The 19,686-nt window shown below is 48.3% G+C and overlaps 1 protein-coding gene, 1 long non-coding RNA gene and 1 pseudogene across 4 annotated transcripts; all 3 read left to right on the plus strand.

Moving 5' to 3' along the window:
- Positions 1 to 375: 375 nt before the first annotated feature.
- Positions 376 to 2,040, plus strand: LOC136303084 (pyroglutamylated RF-amide peptide receptor pseudogene; annotated as a pseudogene).
- Positions 2,041 to 3,819: 1,779 nt separating this feature from the next.
- LOC136303686 (uncharacterized) lies at positions 3,820 to 17,638 on the plus strand. 3 transcript variants are annotated; one of them, XR_010724276.1, is made up of 11 exons: positions 3,820 to 3,989; positions 4,092 to 4,163; positions 4,930 to 5,119; positions 5,855 to 5,911; positions 6,564 to 6,730; positions 8,908 to 9,032; positions 9,896 to 10,011; positions 10,340 to 10,451; positions 11,374 to 11,579; positions 14,190 to 14,366; positions 17,162 to 17,638. It is a non-coding gene; the product is annotated as an uncharacterized lncRNA (long non-coding RNA). The 3 variants fall into 3 exon arrangements; XR_010724282.1 differs by lacking the exon at positions 17,162 to 17,638 and adding an exon at positions 15,166 to 15,282; XR_010724283.1 differs by lacking the exon at positions 9,896 to 10,011 and having other exon boundaries at positions 3,821 to 3,989.
- A 1,063-nt stretch (positions 17,639 to 18,701) lies between these two features.
- LOC136303093 (claudin-8-like) lies at positions 18,702 to 19,340 on the plus strand. The gene has a single exon (XM_066206707.1). The coding sequence runs from the start codon at positions 18,702 to 18,704 to the stop codon at positions 19,338 to 19,340; it is 639 nt and encodes a 212-aa protein (XP_066062804.1).
- The last annotated feature ends 346 nt before the right edge of the window (positions 19,341 to 19,686 follow it).

Here is a 19,686-nt window from a genome sequence, read left to right on the forward strand (position 1 = left end):
TGTTTAAAAGGGCAATTTCTGCTGTGTGTATTTGTGTATTTATGTATCTACTGAAAAAAAAAACAAACAAAAAGGTGTGCCTTGTAGAATAGCAAACACATTTTAAATTGCTTTTTTGAAGCCTTTTGGCTTACTTTTAATTCCTTCTCAGGTTTTTTGAATGGAATTCTTTTTTATTCTTGACAGTTGCATCCGGGGAACTATGCAGATGTTACTGAGAACACAGCTGGAGGAAAATGACCAAAGCTGTCCCGTTGAGATAAAGCTTCACAGATCAATCAGGTTTTCCTTGTCAGCAGTGCTAGAAAGGGAAAGCCCCACCGGAGCACGCTTGCTTGGCAGCTCTGAAAGCTGTTACCTGGAAATGGTGTGGTGATGTTTGCTGATTTGCACAGTGCTACTGCCTGAAGGGTTAAATAGCGAGGGGCTGGAGGGGAGAGGGGGCTGAAAGCCGTGCCTTTTCTCCCGGGGAGCATGCACAGATCACTGTGAGCAGGTCCCTGCCGGTGAGTGTTTTATTTAGATGCAGCGTTAAGCCCCGCGGGGTCGCAGGGGCGGTTCAGGTCCCCGAACATCGCCCCGGAGCAGTTCGCGCAGCTCCTGCGGCACAACGTGGGAACAGTTCATTGCTCTCCACGGGCTACATCCCGGAGCTGCCGGGCCGCACCAGGGTGGCCTTCGTCCTCATCCGCCTGCCCATCTTCGCCCTGGCTCTCCTCGGCAGCTGCCTGCTGGTGACCCGCAGCAAAGCCACGAGGACCGTCACTAACATCTTCACCCGTTCCCTGGCGCTCAGCGACCTCCTCATCGCCTCCTTCTGCGTGCCCTTCTCCACGCTGCAGAGCATCTCCTCCCGCTGGCCCGGCGGTGGGTGCCGGCTGCGGGGAGGACGGTGCGGGGACCACCGCCGCCCAGACCTCCGTGCCCCCGGCTCTGGGTGAGGGACCCTTGCCGCCCCCTGCCAGGGATGCCCTCCGCATCCCTCCCTCAGGTCACGTTAAAATAACCCAGGGCGCCCTCCTGCTTGTTTTCCTTTAAAGTTGCGGTGTGCGTGTGGGAAGCGGTTCGTTGTGTGGAGCTGGACGGGAAGCCTTGCCGTACTACTTTCTCTTTTTTTTTTTGTTTTTTTTTTTTGTTTTTTTTTTTTTCTCTCGCTAAGTAATGAATTCTGTCTGGCAAGTGAGGCGTCAGTCTTTATACAGCTTGAGTTCCTCTGGCAGCTGTCAGCTCGGAGACAGACCTCCTTAACCTTCTGTGAGAAAAAAGAATTTCCTTGGAGGAACAGGTGACTGAGAGAACATGTAGAATTTATGCTGAAGTAATGCATCCTTTTTTTTTTTTTTTTTTTTTTTCCTTGGGAGCTATGTTGTATTCCTGTTGGTGTGAAGAACCTTTTGGCAAAGTTTCCCTGATACCTAGAAAGAAGGACTTTCCCCCCCTTTTCTATGTATCCCAGTTCCAAAGTAGTAAAGAGCAAGCAGAGAAAGGTGCAGTAGAACTGCATATTGTCTTTATCTTCCTTTTTTTGTTCTTAAAACAGTGTTTGACAACTGTAAGTGGAAAAATAAAAGGGATGGTTTTGCAGCAAGTAGCAGGCAACATCTTGTACAACCACAAATCGAAATATTTTTCAGAATATTTCGGAGTGATCAGGAAAGATGTTGATAAAGTGGCACGTTTATGTTTCAATTTCCAGGGCTTACTGTGTTTCTGTTGTTTGGAGACAGTGAAGGTTATTGTCAGAACATGGAGATTTAATTCCACAACTTCCCACAGACTGGAATGCTGGGTGGGAATTGACAGGTCAGAGGAGACTTGGAGCACATGTGAGAAATGGGCTTTATTACAGAAACTTCAGTGAGAAGTGATGAATCCAAAGCTCCTGGGACCACCGGTAGTAAGGACAACTGTGCTATTTTCTTACGAGCTGTTTTGGGGAAGATAACCTTTGTGATTCTTCTCTCTCCTAAGGAAGGCTCTGATCTGTCAGCTTGACCAAACATCTGATCAGAATCAACTGAGGCCTCCGTGTGGGGTGAATTACAGGAGGTAGGGCACGGGCATGTGGAACAGGATGGGGGAAATGTGCGCATCTTTATTTACACTCTGTTACTGAGGATCCCACACAAAAATCTAGAAGCAGTGAATGTAAAAGGTCTAGCCTAGTTACAACAAATCTCTTCAGGTATTCAGTATTTGGGTAGTTAAGTACCCTGTTCTCTGGGGATTACTGTATTTTTTGCCTGCCCTCTTTGCTGTGCTGGAGGGTTTTCAGTGCAAGTGAATCTGTAGGTCGTTTGATCTGATGAAATCATTACCTTGAACAGACACAGTGTTGGTTGGTTATAGTAAGTAATCTTACTGATGGGTGTTTACCCTTTACTCTGGGGAACGGGGCTGTGAAGTAAAATTGAGCAAAACAAATGCATGGACTGATGTTATCCCAAGGGTATCTGGTTCCTGATGCTTACACAGTGAAGTGTGAGTGGTGATTACAGTTGTACTGCACACCAGAGCCTGCCAGTCCTGGAGGAATCTTTCCCTTGCTAGCTTTTTTATTATTATTATTTTTTTTTTTAAATCTTGCTAGCTTAACTGGTTTAATTTGCCTTTTGCCTTTCATTTTGGAGTCTGAAAAAAAATCTTGTTTTCATCCACTGTAATGCAACATCACCGAGTGGTACAAGATCCAACTCTGTTATAAAAAGGGGATTTGACTTGTGATATATCCTTGGTGGACAAAGTGGTACATCCTGAGGCACTTGATGCTGGAAATTTATTGAGGGATTCTGAGCCTTTAGTCCCTTTATATCTTGATTTACTTGCATCACTAAAACAAGCATCTGTTCTAGGTGTTGTGAACTGAGATGTGTATATTTTGTACTTGTCTTTAAAAGATAAGGGCACAACTTGAGCTTATGGTACGTGCTACATCCTTGGGAACTTTGCATCCTATCAGTTGGAATGTGTACTCTCGAGACAGGTGTCAGAGGGTGACTGCCTGTCACTTTGAGAGCAGTGAGTCATCTGAGGCCCTCTGTCTTTACTTGCAAAATGTGTTGCCAAGGTCTCCTTTGGAGTGCAAATCAGAGCATCTCCTGGCCCCTCTCTGTCAATTTGGATCAAACCCAACACTCCATGTGGGGACGTGCTTGAAAGACTTCTGTCACTTTGAAAAATCCGTTGAATTTTGGTTGTTCCATTAAGAAGAGCAAGGGATATCTGAGTGTGCTTGGGTTTTACACTTGGGGCAAACACCTTAGTGACTCATCTTCTTTGCATTTGTTCCAGGGTAAGTATGACTTTCTGTGTGAAAAAGTGCACGTTTGTGGCTTGAAAGAATGGGCCAGTCCCATTTATCAGAAGATCTATACGACCTTTATTCTTGTTATACTCTTCCTTCTTCCACTGATGGTGATGCTTTTTCTGGACACTAAAATTGGCTGAGAACTCTGGATTAAGAAATGAGTGGGAGATGCTTCAGTTCTTCAAACCATCCTTGGGAGCAAAATGTCTAAAATATCAAGGTTTGTGAGCAAAATACACTTGGAACTTTGACTTCTAGAAAGCTTATTTCCTGACCTTTTTCTTCCTCTTGAATGGAGTTGAAAATGCCTTGCAAGACATGCTAAATGTCATGCTGCAAACTGCTCTGCTGTCCCAAAAAAAGAGAAATAAAACGCTAGATTTATATGATGCTGCATTTTTTGTTGTTGTTGTTTCCAAGGGAACTGTGTACTTCTGAGCATTCCTTGAGGGTTTTATTTTCATCTGCAGCCATCACAGTCATGAACGCAGTCGCAGATGTAACTTTTGCAGAGAGAGGTGTGACTGCCAGCCAGCTCCCAGTGATTCCGTGTGGAATTCTTGGTGCAATTTCAGGAAGAAGAAGAAGCAGCAGCAGGCAATTGTTATGATGGTGACAGCGGTGTTTCTCTTTGCAGTCTGTGGGGCCCCTTCCCACGTGATTCACATGATGATGGAATACAGTGAGTACCTGCCGCATCTCATAGAACAAGGTCTGGGTGTCTTGGATTTTGTTAGTAAGGGAACTGCAGGTTGGGAAAAACTAATGATGCTACATCGTTCAGCTCTAGGATATCTTCTCCCGGCAAAGGTTGATGGTCTGCTGATAAGAAAGGAAAAACAGGACTATTAGAGGGGTGAGCATCTCTGTGTAGTTTCTTTTCCTTACCAGGTCTGTTATGGTGCCCTCATTTGCTGAAAGGTCAAAAGTAACTTGGCTGGAAGGTAAAAGTTATTTCTGAGCATAAAACCTCTTGAAGTTTTCTTTTTTTTTAATATATTTAATTTAACTAGTTTGAGTTTAAATGAAGCATTTATCCCTTTTATTGAGGTAGGCATATTGGAAATATAAATACTGCACATCACAGTGATGATACCCAACAAATCCATCTGGAATTTTTCAGGGCTCTATCCTGAAAACGGGCTTGGAAATGCCCTCAGTGCTTGTTGTGTTGGCTTTTTTTGCCATCTGCCTTATTCTCTGGTGTCTTCCACTGTTCACCTCCCACCTCCTCCATGCATACTGGAGCAGCCTATGTGCAGGAACAAGAGGACATTTTCAGTAGTTGTACTTTACTTCCCGAAGGAAAAAGCTGTTTCTTTGTCTGCTATCAAAAATAAGATTGTAGCAGACAAATCAATAGTTCAGCCAGTCAGCTTTTTTGGCTCATAAATTGCCTCTTTCATTTGATTATGTTACTACCTACATACAAAGCAGGACTGTGTGATAGATCTTGATTTCATCTTGTTGATGAAACTCAATTGCTAATGTTAAGAACTTCCAGCACGGGTTTTTGTTGATTTTAAAGCAAAGCATCTGATGCCAAACTGGCTATAAATAAGCTAAGCAGTAAGCATTTATCACATTCTGTGCTTACAGCATATTTCTCTTCTCCTCTCCAGGTAATTTTGAGGAGGAGTATGATGATGTGACAATCAAAATGATCTTTGCAATTGTCCAGATCATAGGATTCTTCAATTCTACTTGCAACCCTATTGTGTATGCTTTCATGAATGAGAACTGGTATGCTGGGATCTGATCCCATAATAATCCATAATCCCTTGAAATACAGAACTTGCCACGCCAGCTGAGGTTAGTTTGGATCCTTTAACAGCCCGTAAAATGTCAGTGCTCTCTTCTGTCCCCCCTTGCCTCACCCATGGGACCTTGGTGCTGCCTTGGCAGTCAATTTAAGATCCCTTTACATTGCTACTTTACCCTTCACTGTAAAGGAAAACTTCGGATAAAATAACCTTGTATAATTTGGAAGTAATCTGATCCCTCCTCATGTCTACAGATTGCAGTGGGTTTGTGACACACTTTATTTACAGATATATGTTTTGTATTCTATATGATACACTCCTGTGCAATGGCAGAAGGTTCCTGAGTTGTCCTAAGGGCCAGGAATTAAGAGTTTACTGGGTTGTTATTATCATAGTTTTCCTCAGCAGATGTAAGGTTCAACTGCCTGATGGTGAGAACTATGCGTTTGGATAGAACTGAAAACAAATTTATGTTAAGCTATTTATTTATTTGCACTGCTAATTCCAGTGACAGATTTTAACAAGCATTTAACCAAAGCTTACAAGTATCTTATGCTTTTGTTTTGTCTTACCTGCTTCTTCTCTTGTCTCATAAAAGGTTGTGTCAATGAATAACCCTTGTAGTATTAATTTTATTTTCGTTAAAGTTCCTTTATGGCTTTGTTGGTGCTGTTTTGCCCTAGGGGGTATCGGCTGTAAACTTCACTTTGAGTCTCTCTTTGTTTAAAAATTCATGTGAACTTATTTGTGCTTCTTTAGTGATTAAATTCCAGTCCTGTTACAGGTGCCAGCTGCTCCTGTCATCCTGAGAGCTGTGATTTAAAGGACTTTACAGAATAAGGTGAGAAGGGGGGGAAGAAAACCCAACCTCTAGGACTTCCTTCTAAAGTAGAAGTGATAAATGTTCCTGCCCAGATTTATGTGGCCATGCTTAGAATAAATAGAAACCAGAATACAAAAGACAGTTCTCATACTGTTCTTAATGGTAATTCTATAATGTGTGCATTTTTCACAGAGTGCTTGTCTTGAAGCCAGGAAGGGATAAAAGATCCCTTATTGACACAAGCACCACCAGGATTTTGCCCACGTGTTTTAAATCTGTCAGAGCTCCAGCTTCGCTGTGGCCAACAAAACCAGTTGTCCTGTTGAAGTGTGTCAGTTTTGGGTCCAGGCTGGCACACATCGCCCTGTGTGTGGCTCTAACTGAGTGCTTCAAACCTGGAAAAGCCCTGCTGTCCCTCAGCCTGCCTGGCCTTAGTTCCATCTTCCAGTAACAGAATGGCATGGTTCCTCTGATCACAAAAATATTCCTGGTGAATGAATTGATCAGAGAACAGGAAAAAAAACCACGCTCATTTCCCTAAACAGAGAATATTTATCAAAGCTGTTGTGTTCTTTGAGGAGAAATGTTTCTTGAAGTTTTTTATCATCTTAGTTATGAATTACTTATAATTTCTTTGGTAAAATTAAAGAGAAACTTCTTTTATTCTCAGCTGCAAGGGGCTAAGCCTTTAAGTTGCAGTGAGATGATGCCAGGCTGATGAAGACAGGAGCCTGGAAGGACACATTCAACAGAACAGAGACCCTGGAAATGGAATGGATGAGGAAAAAGCATCAGATTTGTCAGTTTGTTCAACTGATACCAGATACAAGGAAAACAGTGAGTAGAAGGGAGTGAACCCTCTCGGTAACTGTAACAGTGGCAATTAAAAAACACCCAATATCAGCCCGTTCCAAGGAATAACCAATTGCCAAAGCAGCAGAGATGTGTGATGTGCCTGCATCCAGGGAGTGAGAGCATAAATGCTCAGCCTGGAGAAGTGTCAGCCCTGTCTGTGTGCTGATTACAGGATTAGCTCATGTGCAGTGCTTGGATGTGCTGCTGGCAGAAGCTGTTGAAACCAGTGATCCAGCGGAGTGAAAGGGACACCCGAGAGATCAGAGAAATACACTGAAGAGGAGACCTAGATTAATTGCCCAGGAAAAAAAAAAATACAACAGAAGGAGTAAGTAGAGGAAAGGGTTTAGTAGAGCTGTTGGCTTGGAGAGATAGGAGAGGAAGATAATCATGGCAAACTGTATTTCGGTATAGATTGGAGTTGATCTGAGTGTTAGAAAAGTTGGGAGAGTTTAGGAACTGTATTCAGAGAGCAGTTTTGTGAGCAGAACAGTATCTCAGTGCACAAGGCGGGGAAGAGTGGAAGCTGTTTGCATCTACCTTCTGCATTCATAAAAGAAGAAATCTAGTAGAGATACAAGCAAACTTCTATAAATTGCATCTGTGCCCTGTTGGCTACTTAAAATGCCAACCAAGACTTGAAAAGATGCCTTGCTGCCTGAAAAAGGTAGAATTTTGTTTCTCAGCCTCTTGTGGAGTAATACAAAGCTTTCTATGAAAAGCTCTTATTTCCTTGCATTTTCCTTTCCTTTTTTTTTTTTTTTTTTCTTCACAAAGCAGAAACTTCTGCTTATTTCTTATTCTTTGGAGAAATAATCCTGCAACCTTTCCCCCAAACATATTGTGGAATATGTTCAGTTTATGAAAGGGACTCTGCCCTAAAATGACATAATGTGCTTGCATTGAAAAGCTTTATTACATTAGCACTTCTTAGAGAAAGCTGTCTTTTTTTTTTTTTAAGTTTCTTTTGAACTCTCTTTCCAGCCTCCTAATTTTTATTTGCTCTATCCAATACCATCACTAATTTTTTCTAAAATAATTTCACCACGGTTCCTCAGGACTCACTCTCTTCCGTTGAATTTACTGTTCCCTTGGACACGGTCCTTTTCTTCTTTATAAAGTTGTATGGTCTCACACCATCTTTCCCCATGCTCCTGAGAAAAGCCTTAATTAAATGATCTAAAAATTATGGCACAGTCTCCACAAATCTCTTGTTACATCTTGGAAGGTCATGAGAAAGCTTTCAGGCTTTTTCAGTGCTCTCGGATCTGATTTGTAAATCCATTTCATTTTCCCATCTGAAACAGACATCCTTTCTATTTGCATTTATGCCACCTTGATAGATATTCTAATGTATTGGCATAGAACTGTTGCAGGATCAGGGATAGTTCTCCTGTGGTATCACAGGTGCAATCTTTTCATTTTCTGCTTCAACAGCTTCCTCAAGCACAAATTAGTCAGGGTTGAACTGTATTTTCCAGTATTGACAAACAAATTATTGACTAACTTAATAAGGCAGAAGTGCACTGACTTATAGATCCATCACACTGGAAGGGAAAAAGATTTCAAATATTTTAGGATTTTTTTTTTCTCAAATAATTTTTCTACTTGTAAAAGAAATAAGTCAGCATGTTTGGGGTTTAAAAAAAAATCTTCTTAATTACTTTTTAGGGTGTCTTTCCCTAGTGCCCAGATTCTGCTGTGCAGGGTGAGAAAGCTGCTGACTGGAGTGCGTGGGAAGAGGCTGAATTACAGTTCTCAGTTTGTATCAGGGCTGCTCTGTGCTCTGCTCGGTGGCATCCCTGGGAACCTTCTGCTGTCATGGTGTCACTGAACTCTGCAGCTGTCTTTGCTTAAGATCCCTCTTTTCCTGACAACTAAACTTTGTTCTCAAAATTCATTGCCTGGTTTTTCTAATCTGTAAAAAAGAGATCAGGTCACAATGAGCTCAAGGAGTTGCTTCAGGGAAAGCAACAGGGAAAAAAAAAAAAAAGACAGACACTAAGTGAAAAAGTAAAACAAACCAATGAGATTTAAAAAAAAAAAAAAAAAAAAAGGTGAAAGGCAAAAGGCAGAAGTCAAAGCTCAACTTCCTACTAAACAAAGTGTGGTTCGGAAACCTTTCCCCTTTAATTCTGAAATTATCTCTGATTCCCCAGCGAGAAGAACACGGACTCACAGCCATTCAGGCCTGACAGTCCCCTGCAGCCAGAGCTCAGCACACATCCACAGAGGCAAGTCCAGCATCTGAAAAAAGAAAACAAAAGAAAATCAGAAGAAAAAGGTGATTTATTTTGCTTCAAAGTTATTTCATGTCCTTAAAGGCCAACTGAGCAGGTCGGAGAAACAGAGCCAGAGCTCCTGGCAGACACAGGGTGATTTCCCCCAGAGTGGACTGCAGAGGAATTGTCTGGGACTTGGACTGTCCCTCGGGGTGACACCAGTTGCTGTGACTTCTATCATTCCATATGTTTGACTCCCAAAACTTCCCAGCCCAGGGGCTTGAGCTGACAGGGCAGCACAAAGATTGTTCTCTGTGTGGTGCCCAGATTTGGGGTTCACTGTCACCTTTGCTAGTTTAGATGAATTATACCCACGGCCCCGAATTCCCTGCTCAGTTCCCACGGGAATAACCTCACCGTGCCCCATGGAGCGTGGACATTCCCGTGCAGAGCTGCTGCTGGAATGCCAGCTGTGTCAGGGACCTGCAGAGCTGCCAAGGAAGCTCAGCAGCACCGGGACAAGGACAGGTTTCTATTCCGTGGAATTGGCTAATTATAACCCTCATCCCCTGGGGGTCACCTGCCGGATTTCCCTGGAATCCAGCAGATCCCACCCCCTGAGCTCGGGCTCCAGGTGATGTTTCAGAGCAGGAGAAGGCACTGGCCGGGCTGTGCTGAGGCAGCCCCTGTGCCCTCGGGAGGACACAGCTCCCTGCAGGAGCTCAGATAGAAATCATTTTATTAAATAGGTGTAGGGATGGAAAACCAGGACAGATGAGAGCAGCCACGGGTGTGGACAGGTTTCCCAGCCATTACCCGTTTGATCTTTAATTTCATGATAGAAGCCAACACTATGGATTTAGCCTGAGGCATTTGACCAAAAGGGAATTTTTTTTTCTTTTTTTTTTTAATCTGCCGAGGAAAGTGATTTTAGGGGTAGCAGCTTCTCACCTGAGCACCTCCATCCATTCTCTGCCCTGCCTGGATTTTCCTGCCTGGATTTTCCCTGCTGAGCTCTCAGTGCAGGGCCTGGGCAAGCAGGTAAATCTGAAGTTCTGCTCTAATTCCCACCTGTGAAATCTTGCCCCAGTCATTGAGGAACCCGGGCTGGAACAGAAGCCTTGCCCAGTGGTTTTTATCTCTAATGAAGTGTCCTGGCACACTTGTGGGAGTGCTGGGAGCCAGCCCTTCACAGCAGGAATGTCAGGAATGCTGAATACAAAAGCCCGGGGACCTGTTAGAAAAGGAAATGAAATGTAATGTGGTGGTGTGACCTGCAGCAGAAGGGCCAGAATGACGGGTTTTGTCCGGAGATGTGAAACTTTTCACCACGTCGGCTTGGGCAATATTTGTACCCGTCTGTTTTTAGGACGTTTTAGGTGCAAATACACAGAAGGAAAGTGCCTGCAGCTCTCACCTGCTCTGGAGAGGAGCAAGAGGAGGAGGGCAGAGCTGGGACAAGCAAGGAGGAAAACACGCAGGTTGTACGGGCAAGTTGGAAACTGACTTCGGGGGTATTAATGCCTTAACGTGGTGGGAAAGGGGAAGGAAAAAAAAGGCAAGGAGGAGGGGAAAAGTCAAAATCTGCCTGCACGTCTTTGTTTTCTAACACACTAATAGGATCCTGTGGCTGACAGGGAGCTCTGATTAGGCCACTCACAGGCATTTCTGATATTTCCCCACGATGAAATGACATGTTTGAATAGAGAAGAACAAAAAATGAGATTCCTGACTTGCCCCTTCCCTGCCTTTTAATTATAAACGAGCAGATGCAATTCGTAACATGAAATAAGATTTCCCCACACTTCCTTCCAAAAATGGTTTTGAGCAAGATAAGGCACTTAAATTTAATCCCTCCAAGAATGCACAAACACCGAATCCTCGTTGCAGACACAATCGTACCACGAGTTTGCACAAAAGCTGAATGGTTCCGTAAATTAATCAATAACGTGCTGAAATTATATTTGCTCAGCTAATTATTTCCCAAGTCCTGTAAGTGAGAACTCCAGCAGCCTCTGAGAGAAATCAGCCCCGCTGCCTGTCCCCCCTCTGTGTTTCCCTCCTGATGCATTATTGAAGGGCTTGTTTATTTGTTCTGCTTTCCCTTTGCCCTTCGAGTGGCAACCACGGGGCTGCAGAGCCCTGCAGTGACAATTCCAGCTCTTCTGTGTGGACTCTCGTCAAATCCATCCCAGCAGGGAAATGCTGTGCATTTCTGGGCTCTCCTCAAAGCCCTCCTTGGGGGAGCAGGATTTAACCCCCCTAAGGAAAACCTGGGGGGATTTTTGGTGGTGGAAATGCTCCTTGACCGGGTTCTCAGCCTCGGGATTTTGAAGGGCACAGCTTCAAGCATGAGACGCTGTCCAGGGGCTCCTTCTGACTCGAGTTACCCTGTGGTTGCAGGAACCCGGTTCTCCAAGGAATTGCCCCCACCCGGTTTTCCTGCAGTCCTGTACCCACCAGTGATTGCAGCAGGCGAAGCAAAGCAGCAAACAAAACCAGGAGGACAACCCGGGGCTCAGAGGGCCAGAAGCAGGAGGAGGAGAGGTTCCCCTGCCTTCCCGTTTCCCCACGTTTCCCCGGGCAGCAGCAGCAGCTGCAGAGGTTGGGTAAGTCAGTGGCTATGAAAGACAAGCTGGATGTGGGGATTTGCAGAATGCCTCTTGCCTTGCCCCCCTCCTGACCACGGCTTTCCACGCTGGGGGAGCACAAAACATTCCCAGTCAACGCCTCTGGTGTGCCACCTTCAGCACTTCTGCCTTTGCTTCTGCTCTTGAAGAGATGTAAGTGGCAGGAGCAGAACTAGAGGCAGGAAAGTTCAGGTGGATTGCAGCAGGCTTGTATTTCAATATCTGGGTAGTGATAGCCTCAATTGTTCTTTCCCCGTGTAACAAATTAGGTTTTCTCCTAATGTGGAGTTCGGTTTTGCCACAGAGGAATGCTGCTTTCTGCCTGGGTTTTTATTTCCCATGCTAGGGCACATTCAGAGATTGGGCTGCACATTTCATGCACACATTCATAGCCGTAGGAATTTGTAAAAGGATCTGCTGCTCCCTGTCTGTCTGGGTTTTTTTTTTTCTTAGATTTTTACCTACGGTTCCTGTTGTTCTGCTTTCCACAAATATCTTGTGAAAATATCACCTGGCGTTTTCCAGGAAGGAAGGAAAGGAAGGTCACATCACACCAGAACTCTTGAATGAGCAGTTCCCCTTCTTGCCGTGAATCCTAAAGGGTTTTTGGTTTGGTTTTTGAATAGCAGGGGTGTTTTTGTGAAGTATTTGTGCAGCTACAGCTCTCACAGGTCCTGGGGCACAGGTGCTTCCCATTGCTCTTCCATCACAGGCAAATTGCTGACTCCTGCAGGGGAAAACCATTTGTTACAGGGCTCCCATCCCATCCCGAGGAGCTGAGTGTGCAGCCCTTGGAGCACATGGACATCTCGGGGATCCTGCCTGTTCCCTGCCTCTGCTTCCCCCTGCAGCTTTGGCACTGAGCTGAGGTGGAACGTTCCTGATTTCAGAACAACCCAGGGACCGCAGCAGGGTTTTCCTGGGGGGGCTGATCCACCCCTCAGCATGAGCACAGCAAAGGGCAGCGCTTGGGGGGTTTATTATTGTCTTTTAAAAAGAATTACTCCAGGGCAGAGCATTGCCTCGGAAGGCACATTTATCCCAGGGGGCTCTGGCTGCTCCCAGCTCTTCCAGAGGGATTCAGGGGTGGGCACAGTAGGGGGATGAGAACCTGCCCTGGCCTCTTGCTGCTCTCTGCTGTGGCTGCGGGCTCAGCCACCCCAGTGGCCTCTGGGCAGCGTCACTGTGGCAGTGCCTTGGCTGATTTTGGTATTCCTTGGCTTATTTTGATACTCCTTGGCTGATTTTGATATTCCTTGGATTATTTTGATATTCCTTGGCTGATTTTGGTATTCCTTGGCTTATTTAGATATTCCTTGGCTTATTTTGATACTCCTTGGATTATTATGATAGTACTTGAGGTTATTTTGATATCCCTTGGGTTGTTTTAGTAGTACCTGGGGTTATTTTGGCAGTGTTTTGGAACAGTTTTTGGGCTGCGTGTCTCTGCTTTTGCCTCGGGGTGCATTTTGTAGGACAAGCAGTAACCAAGGGCTGAACATTACAGCACGGTGTCAAACTCTGCCCTGTTGCAATGAAGAGCAGAGCTGAGCGGCTGAGGGGTTCTTTTTTTTTTCTGCCTGGGAGAGGAGGGATGACAGTGAATAAAGACAAGATAATAATGGTTTAAAAGAAAAGCATTCACTGAGGGATTGATTTACTGCAGGCTTAATGGAGGGTTGCATGGAGAGTTTGCCCAGCAGAGGAAGGTAAGCTGAAATACACGGAAAAGTTTCCCTTCTCTCAGAGAATAAACACAGCTCTCTGTGCACATCCTAATTACCCTCCCTCCAGGGAAAGGTAATATTTCCTTTGTAGCCCATTTCGGTCACACTCATTCACAACCTGCTTTTAGAGGCAGCAAGCCCGTGGCTTGCAGCATTCCTGTTCCAGCATTGCACAGAGCACAGACGCTCTGCTGGTTGCTGCCACAGAGCTCTGCGGTGTAAAAATAAGTATCAATATAAGTAGAAATAGAAACATAAATGTGAATGTAATCACAACATAAATATAATTATAAATATAAACATTGTAAATGTAAACACTACAAACCTAAATATAAACCTAAGTATAGACCTAAATATAAACCTAAATATAAATACTAATACGTGTTTTTTAGACAGGGGTCTTTAGTGCAGTCCGGGCAAGAGTTTCTGCCGAGACCCACTCACAGCAGCACAGTTTATAGGCAGAAGGGACAGAACCAAGCACAGGGTGTGCTCACAGTTCCCATGAGAACGGGCTGAATTTTACTGTTCCCGTTAAGGTCGTGTCGCCAGGATGAGCAGCAATGTAAAGAAACAAAGCCCAGTAAAAAAAAAAAAAGAAGCAATTCCAGACAAATTGATTCAATGAATGACCCAAAGCAATCAATAGCAGCAATATTTTAATAGAATTTTGCGACCAATTAATGAAGTGTAACTCCACACCCACGGAAATCAATGGAATTGTGCCTTTGACTGAACTGGGGACATCATTCAATTTGTGGTGTTTAATGGAGAACAACGTTCTCGTTCTGGAGTTTGACTGACTCTTTTAATATCTCATTGGAAGTTTATGATGTGAAACCCCTTTTTTTTCCCCGCTCAGGGACAAGAGGAATTCTTTGGGGAATAAGCAGAATTGCTTCCAGGGAGGAAACCAAGGGGCCCTGCCCTGTCCCCCCGAGCTTTGGGCACATTCCATGGGAGTGGAGCCTTTCCAGGTGCCCTCTGGAAATGGATGCACACCCTGCAGGGCAGAGGAGGGAAATCTGCTCTGGCTCAGGTGGGTGAAGCTCCCTCGGGAAAAGCTCTGAGCTGCTCCCTTGCTCCTCTCTGTGATAAACCCACCACAATTGCTCCCGAGAGTTGTTCCTGCTCTGAAACCTGCAGAGCTGGCTGTGCTGTGGTGTCCTTAGAAATCTGGCCCAGCCCTCAACGATCATTTTCCCCGGAAAGGGTTTCCAGGAGGCCTGAACTCCATGTCCTCACTGCAGGCTGAGGCTGCTCCGAGATTCCCTTCCCGCAGTCTGCAGCTTTCCTTTAGATCAGAAAGCTTTCCCTGCTCCCAGCTGACTTCCCGAGCCTCTCTGAGCTCAGCTTCATCACCCCCAGGCCTTTCCTCTCTGGCCCTCTCCTCACACTCAGCCCACACTCCTTCACCCCATCAGGTGGTTGCGGGCTGCTTCTCCTCTCCCTTTCGGGTCTGTTGCCCCAAACCCAAGGAGAGCATCCCAGGGGAGCTGCACAGAGAATTGGATTCCTGGGGGGAGTAAGAGGAGACCCCAGAGAAGTCCTTGGCTCCAGCAGCAGCAGCAGGAATCAGTGTCTGGAGATGGGAACGGGAGAGTTCTCCTCCCAGCACACCTTGTGTTGTTTCACTGCCTCCACTTTACGTTCCTGTTACTCTTTGCCATCCCTCCAGTGTCTCTGGGACTTCCCCACTGCTGGCCCAGATGCTTTAATGAGGTCCAAATGGATTCGATTTTATCAAGTAGAAAATGCCACCAAACAAAACCTGAACTTTTTTTTTTTTTCTCTCCATCCACGCTGCATTTTATTTTACTTTCCATTTGCTTCCTGAGGAATTGTTAAGCCTCATGCATCCCTGAGGTGTCCGGTGTAATTAAGGAAGAAGAAGTGCTCAGGATCAGAGGAGCTGCTCTCCCTGGCACTCTCCCCTCCTTGGCAATGGCCTTGTGCAGAGATGCAGCTCCTCTCATCCTAAATCCCATCTCTGCCTGCTCAGGAGCGTTCCGGAGCCTCCAGCCTGGCTCATTAGGCTGCAGCACGGCCACCTCCCTGCTGCTGCTGGGAGCCCACCACGAGCTCTGGCCATCGTGGCTGCACGTTTGTACAGGATCAGAGACTCCTGCTCTCTCTCTAGGTGTGTTAGCACTGTGAAATGACGGGTAAGAGAGGTTGTTCAAAGGGGAGTTAATCCTGCGTTAGGGGAGGCAATCCGGTGTTTATGTTATTGATGTCTCCAACTAATCAAACACCGAGGCTCAGTGACAGGGTCTGTTAATCCCGCGGGCTGGGGATGCTCCACTTCTCCCTTTCCAAGGGGCAGCAGCACTTTGAGATGCAGAGAGGGAGCAGAAGGTGGTGGCCCAGGGAGAGATCCAAATGGACATCCCGACTGGGAGGGAAGAGCCAATGGAAATGTGCGGGGATCCCGGCAGGGACGAGGTGTGCAGGCTCCGTGCTCCCTCTGGGAAGGCAAATGTCGGGGCGGACGTGTCTGCAGGAGAACTGGTCCCGTCCTCCCGAGGCTGCGGAGCGTTCAGAGAGCACGGCCGGGGGATGATGATGCACGGCGAGGAGTGCACAAAGTCTGGCCAGGTGTCAGCAGGGAATTCCTTTTGTTTCCTCCCAGCTGAGCCTAAATCCGGGCCGTGCCCACCCTGGGAGCCTGTGCGTGCCTCCTGCTCTGAGAGGGAGCTTTGGGAAAGGAGCTTTGGGAATGCCCCAGCCAGCCAAGCCTCTCTTTCTGAGCACCTTTAACTGGAGCCGCGGTGCTCTGGGGGGCACGGGGCTGGGAGAGCTCCCTCCAGGCTGAGCCAAACACGGGGTTTACCTGCAAAAGATGTTCTTTTTCCCACAGGTCAGCAAAGTCAGGGACTCACCGGCATCTGGGAGGTTCAGGAGGTTTTCCAGGTCCAAGATATTCACGGTGTTTTGGGGTTTTATCCCAGCCTGTCTCCTGTAAAGCTGCTTTTAGCTTCTGAAATTTGCCTTTGGCTTCCATTTGGTGGTTTCCCCCTGCTGCCTCCTTCCCCTCCGGTTCTGACCAAAGGAACCATCCTGCCACTGGACCTGGGCAGTGTCCCCTGGGTGTCCCCCTCTCCTGCTGGCACCTGCCCAGGATCTCGCCCCCGAATTCCCACTAACAGCGAACCCCACTGGGCCATTTGGCCCTCCCTGGCTGAATTGCTGCATTTTAATCCCGTTTTACTGAGCAGTTTTCATCTCTGCAGCCGTGCCCTGGTGATTTCCCGCATGGCCTCACCTGCTGACCCTCCTGGAGCATCCAAGGGAGAAATATTTCCAGCAGCCCTGATGGATGAGGCAGCAGGAGAATGGACTCAGGGCACCAGGCATGGTCTGTGCTCACCTTCAGGAGCTGCCTGCCTGAAAATGCTGCACAAAGGGGTTTTCTGTTTGAGATTAAAAAAAAACCAACAAATGCTGGTTTTGAGAGGGATTTTCCATCACAAATAGATTTCTGGGTGTGGAGTTAAAATAAGAGACCCAGACCCACAGTCTGGGGAATTGGAGGTAGAGGAGGTGCAGCAGGACGGATGGAGCCTGTGCTCAGTGCCGTGGCACAGCTCTGGTGTGCAGGGCTCCTCCCAGGGAGCCGTGTCCTGCCAGAGCAGGGAGCTTCTTTTGGACCAGCTCGGACTCCTGACCTCATCTCCTGCTCCGGGGCACGGGGCGAATTTCTGCGCGGCAGGATTCTTCTTTGCTCTCTGTGGGAGAGTGGCGGAACACTCCTCTCCCTGTAAGCACAGACCTGATGATGGGTTTATTTCTGTGTTTCACACCTCAGCTGAAGACGTTTTCTTTCCTTTCCAGATTCCTGGTTGCAGACTCGAAGCTGAATTGCCCAGATTTATTGGGAGCGCTCTCCACATGGAAACATAACATTCTAGGGAATAAATTGCATTATCTGGCACTTCCTTCCTTCCACGGAGTAACTGGGCTGTGGGTGGGTTGGGTGGACAATTCCCTTTCCCTGCGTTCAGCTTTGGCTTTGATCGTGTTGTGTGGGCACCTAAAGCTGTAATTAAATTAATACCGTCAAAGGCAAGGTCTGGTATTTCCAAACACACAGAGTCCACAAGCAAGAAAACCAGAATGCGTCTGTCTTCAACGGCACTTCCAGGTGCCTTTACTGTCTTTGGTGGGCCGATTTTTTAAACCTTTATTTTTAATCGGCCGGTTCAACGAGCTGGAGTGAGCAGCCGCAGCACATGCCCTTCACCGCCAGCTGGGAGCCGTCATCACCCAGCACCGGGGAGGAGGAGGAAGCAGCCAAAGGCGCAGCAGCAGCAATCCCCGGGCTGCCCGAGGCGCAGCAGCCTCTGGAACGTGCGTCTGCCCAGGCTTGCAGGGATCCGTGCGGGCCGGGCTGCAGCTCCACGGGAGGGGCTCCGGAGCGGTGTGCTGCACCCCCTGCGCATCCTTCCCACATCCCAGCGCTGCCCCCAGGGCCACCTGGCTGAGGTCATTTGTTGGAGTGGGACGCACACGATGACAACGCTTCCCTTCTCCTTCTCCTGGAGGATCACCTCCTCGCTGTGCCTTTGCTCCTGGATTCCAAAGCAGGAGTGTGAGGCTCAGCCACTTCTTGGCTTCGCTGCCCTTGCGAATTCTGGAGCTGGTTTGATGAGAGCGAAGCTTTGATGTTGGCTGGAACGCTTGACTTTCCTGTACCTGTCTAATATCATGAACAGGCTTTTGTACTTGATCAAAATGAGAAATGTACATTAAAGGGCTGCACCAAGTGCCTGTTGGATTGGTTTAAAGGAAAATAACAATCCGATGTTTTCCCGGGGCTGCAGCAGTCAGAAAATGAGTCCCACTCGAGCCTCGAGTTTAGCTTTTGTTGTAGGAACAACTGTAACGATCCATTTGACGCAGTATTCAGGCAGAAGGAAGTTCAGCCTTTCTGGATTTCACCAGGGCTGCAGTCTTGCAGTTAAGGAATTGTTAGCCCTGCAACCAGGCACCTTTAATTGCATCCCTGCCACTTGCTTAATTAAGCAGCCCTTCATCCAGGCTGTGAGCAGCGGTGGGACCAGCCCTGCCACACCTCTCCCCGGGCTGCCATTGGCTGCAAACCTGCCGGGCTTGACGGGCTGCGCTCAGAGGGGATTTCAAAGCCAAAGAAAAGAAAACAGCAGCGCCTTGGAGCAGCCAGCAATGGATTTCCACCCGTTTGGACTCCAGACAAAAACCCGACCTGCCGCTGGATGAGACCGCTGGACAAGAGTTCCCTCTCCTGCTGTGTGAGTAGGCGACCCTGGGAGCCCTGGGCAGCGGCCGGAGCAGCTCTGGGAGCGGCCTTGGGAGCAGTTTTGGGCCCGGCTTTGGGAGCAGCCCCGGGAGCAGCATGGCCTGCTGTGCCCTCCAGCCCACCGGGCTGATCCTGGGCGGCGTGGGCATGGCGGGCGCCCTGGCGGCCGCGGCCATGCCCCAGTGGAGGGTGTCCGCCTACGTGGACGGCAACATCGTGGTGTTCGAGACCATCTGGGAGGGGCTGTGGATGGACTGCATCAGCCAGCTGGGCATCAGGCTGCAGTGCAAGTTCCACGACTCGGCGCTGGCGCTGCCGCCGCCGCTCGAGGCCTGCCGGGCGCTCGCGTGCGTGGCCGTGCTCCTGTCCGTCCTCTCCTTCCTGGCGGCCATCGCGGGGGTCAAGTACAGCCGGCGCGGCAAGCAGGAGCCGCGGGCCGTCAGCATCCTCATCCTGGCGGCCGGGGTGGCCTTCCTGCTCGCGGGCGCCCTGCTGCTGATCCCGGTGTCCTGGACCGGCGCCGCCGTGGTCCGGGACTTCTACGACCCCGCGGTGCCGGCGCCGCTGAAGCGGGAGCTGGGGGCCGCCCTGTACGTGGGCTGGGGCAGCGGGGCCCTGCTGCTGGCCGCAGGAGCCGCCTTCTGCCGCCGCCGCTGCGGGGCTGCCCCCGGCCCCAGCTGCCCCGGGCCGGCCCGGGCGGGGGGCCCGGCCCCGCGGGTCCGTGCCTACGTGTAGGGGCTGCCCCCGGGCACGGAGCCGGGGCTGCTCCGGGCCGCACAGGGCCTCAGGGACCACCTCGCCCGCCCCGGCCACGACGGCAGGGACGCCTTCCACCATCCCAGGGAGCTCCGCGCCCCGTCCCGCCCGGCTTTGGACGCCGCCAGGGGCATCCTGCGATCTTCCTGCTGGACGCGTGCTGATCGACTTCTGAGTTCACCTCTGGGTGCGTAACGGAGGAGTGACTTCGGTGCTTTGCCGCTCCCTGTCGACGTGGATATCTGCTCTCTAGCAGCCTGGCAAGAGCCGCCCTGACTCAGGTCTTTGGCCAGAGCACAGTCCCCGTTTCTCCGGGGATGAGGAG

The sequence above is a fragment of the Chamaea fasciata genome, unplaced genomic scaffold (assembly GCF_029207755.1).
Source record: "Chamaea fasciata isolate MVZ Bird 193981 ecotype frontalis unplaced genomic scaffold, bChaFas1.0.hap1 SCAF_2, whole genome shotgun sequence".
Taxonomy (NCBI): Eukaryota; Metazoa; Chordata; class Aves; order Passeriformes; family Sylviidae; genus Chamaea; species Chamaea fasciata.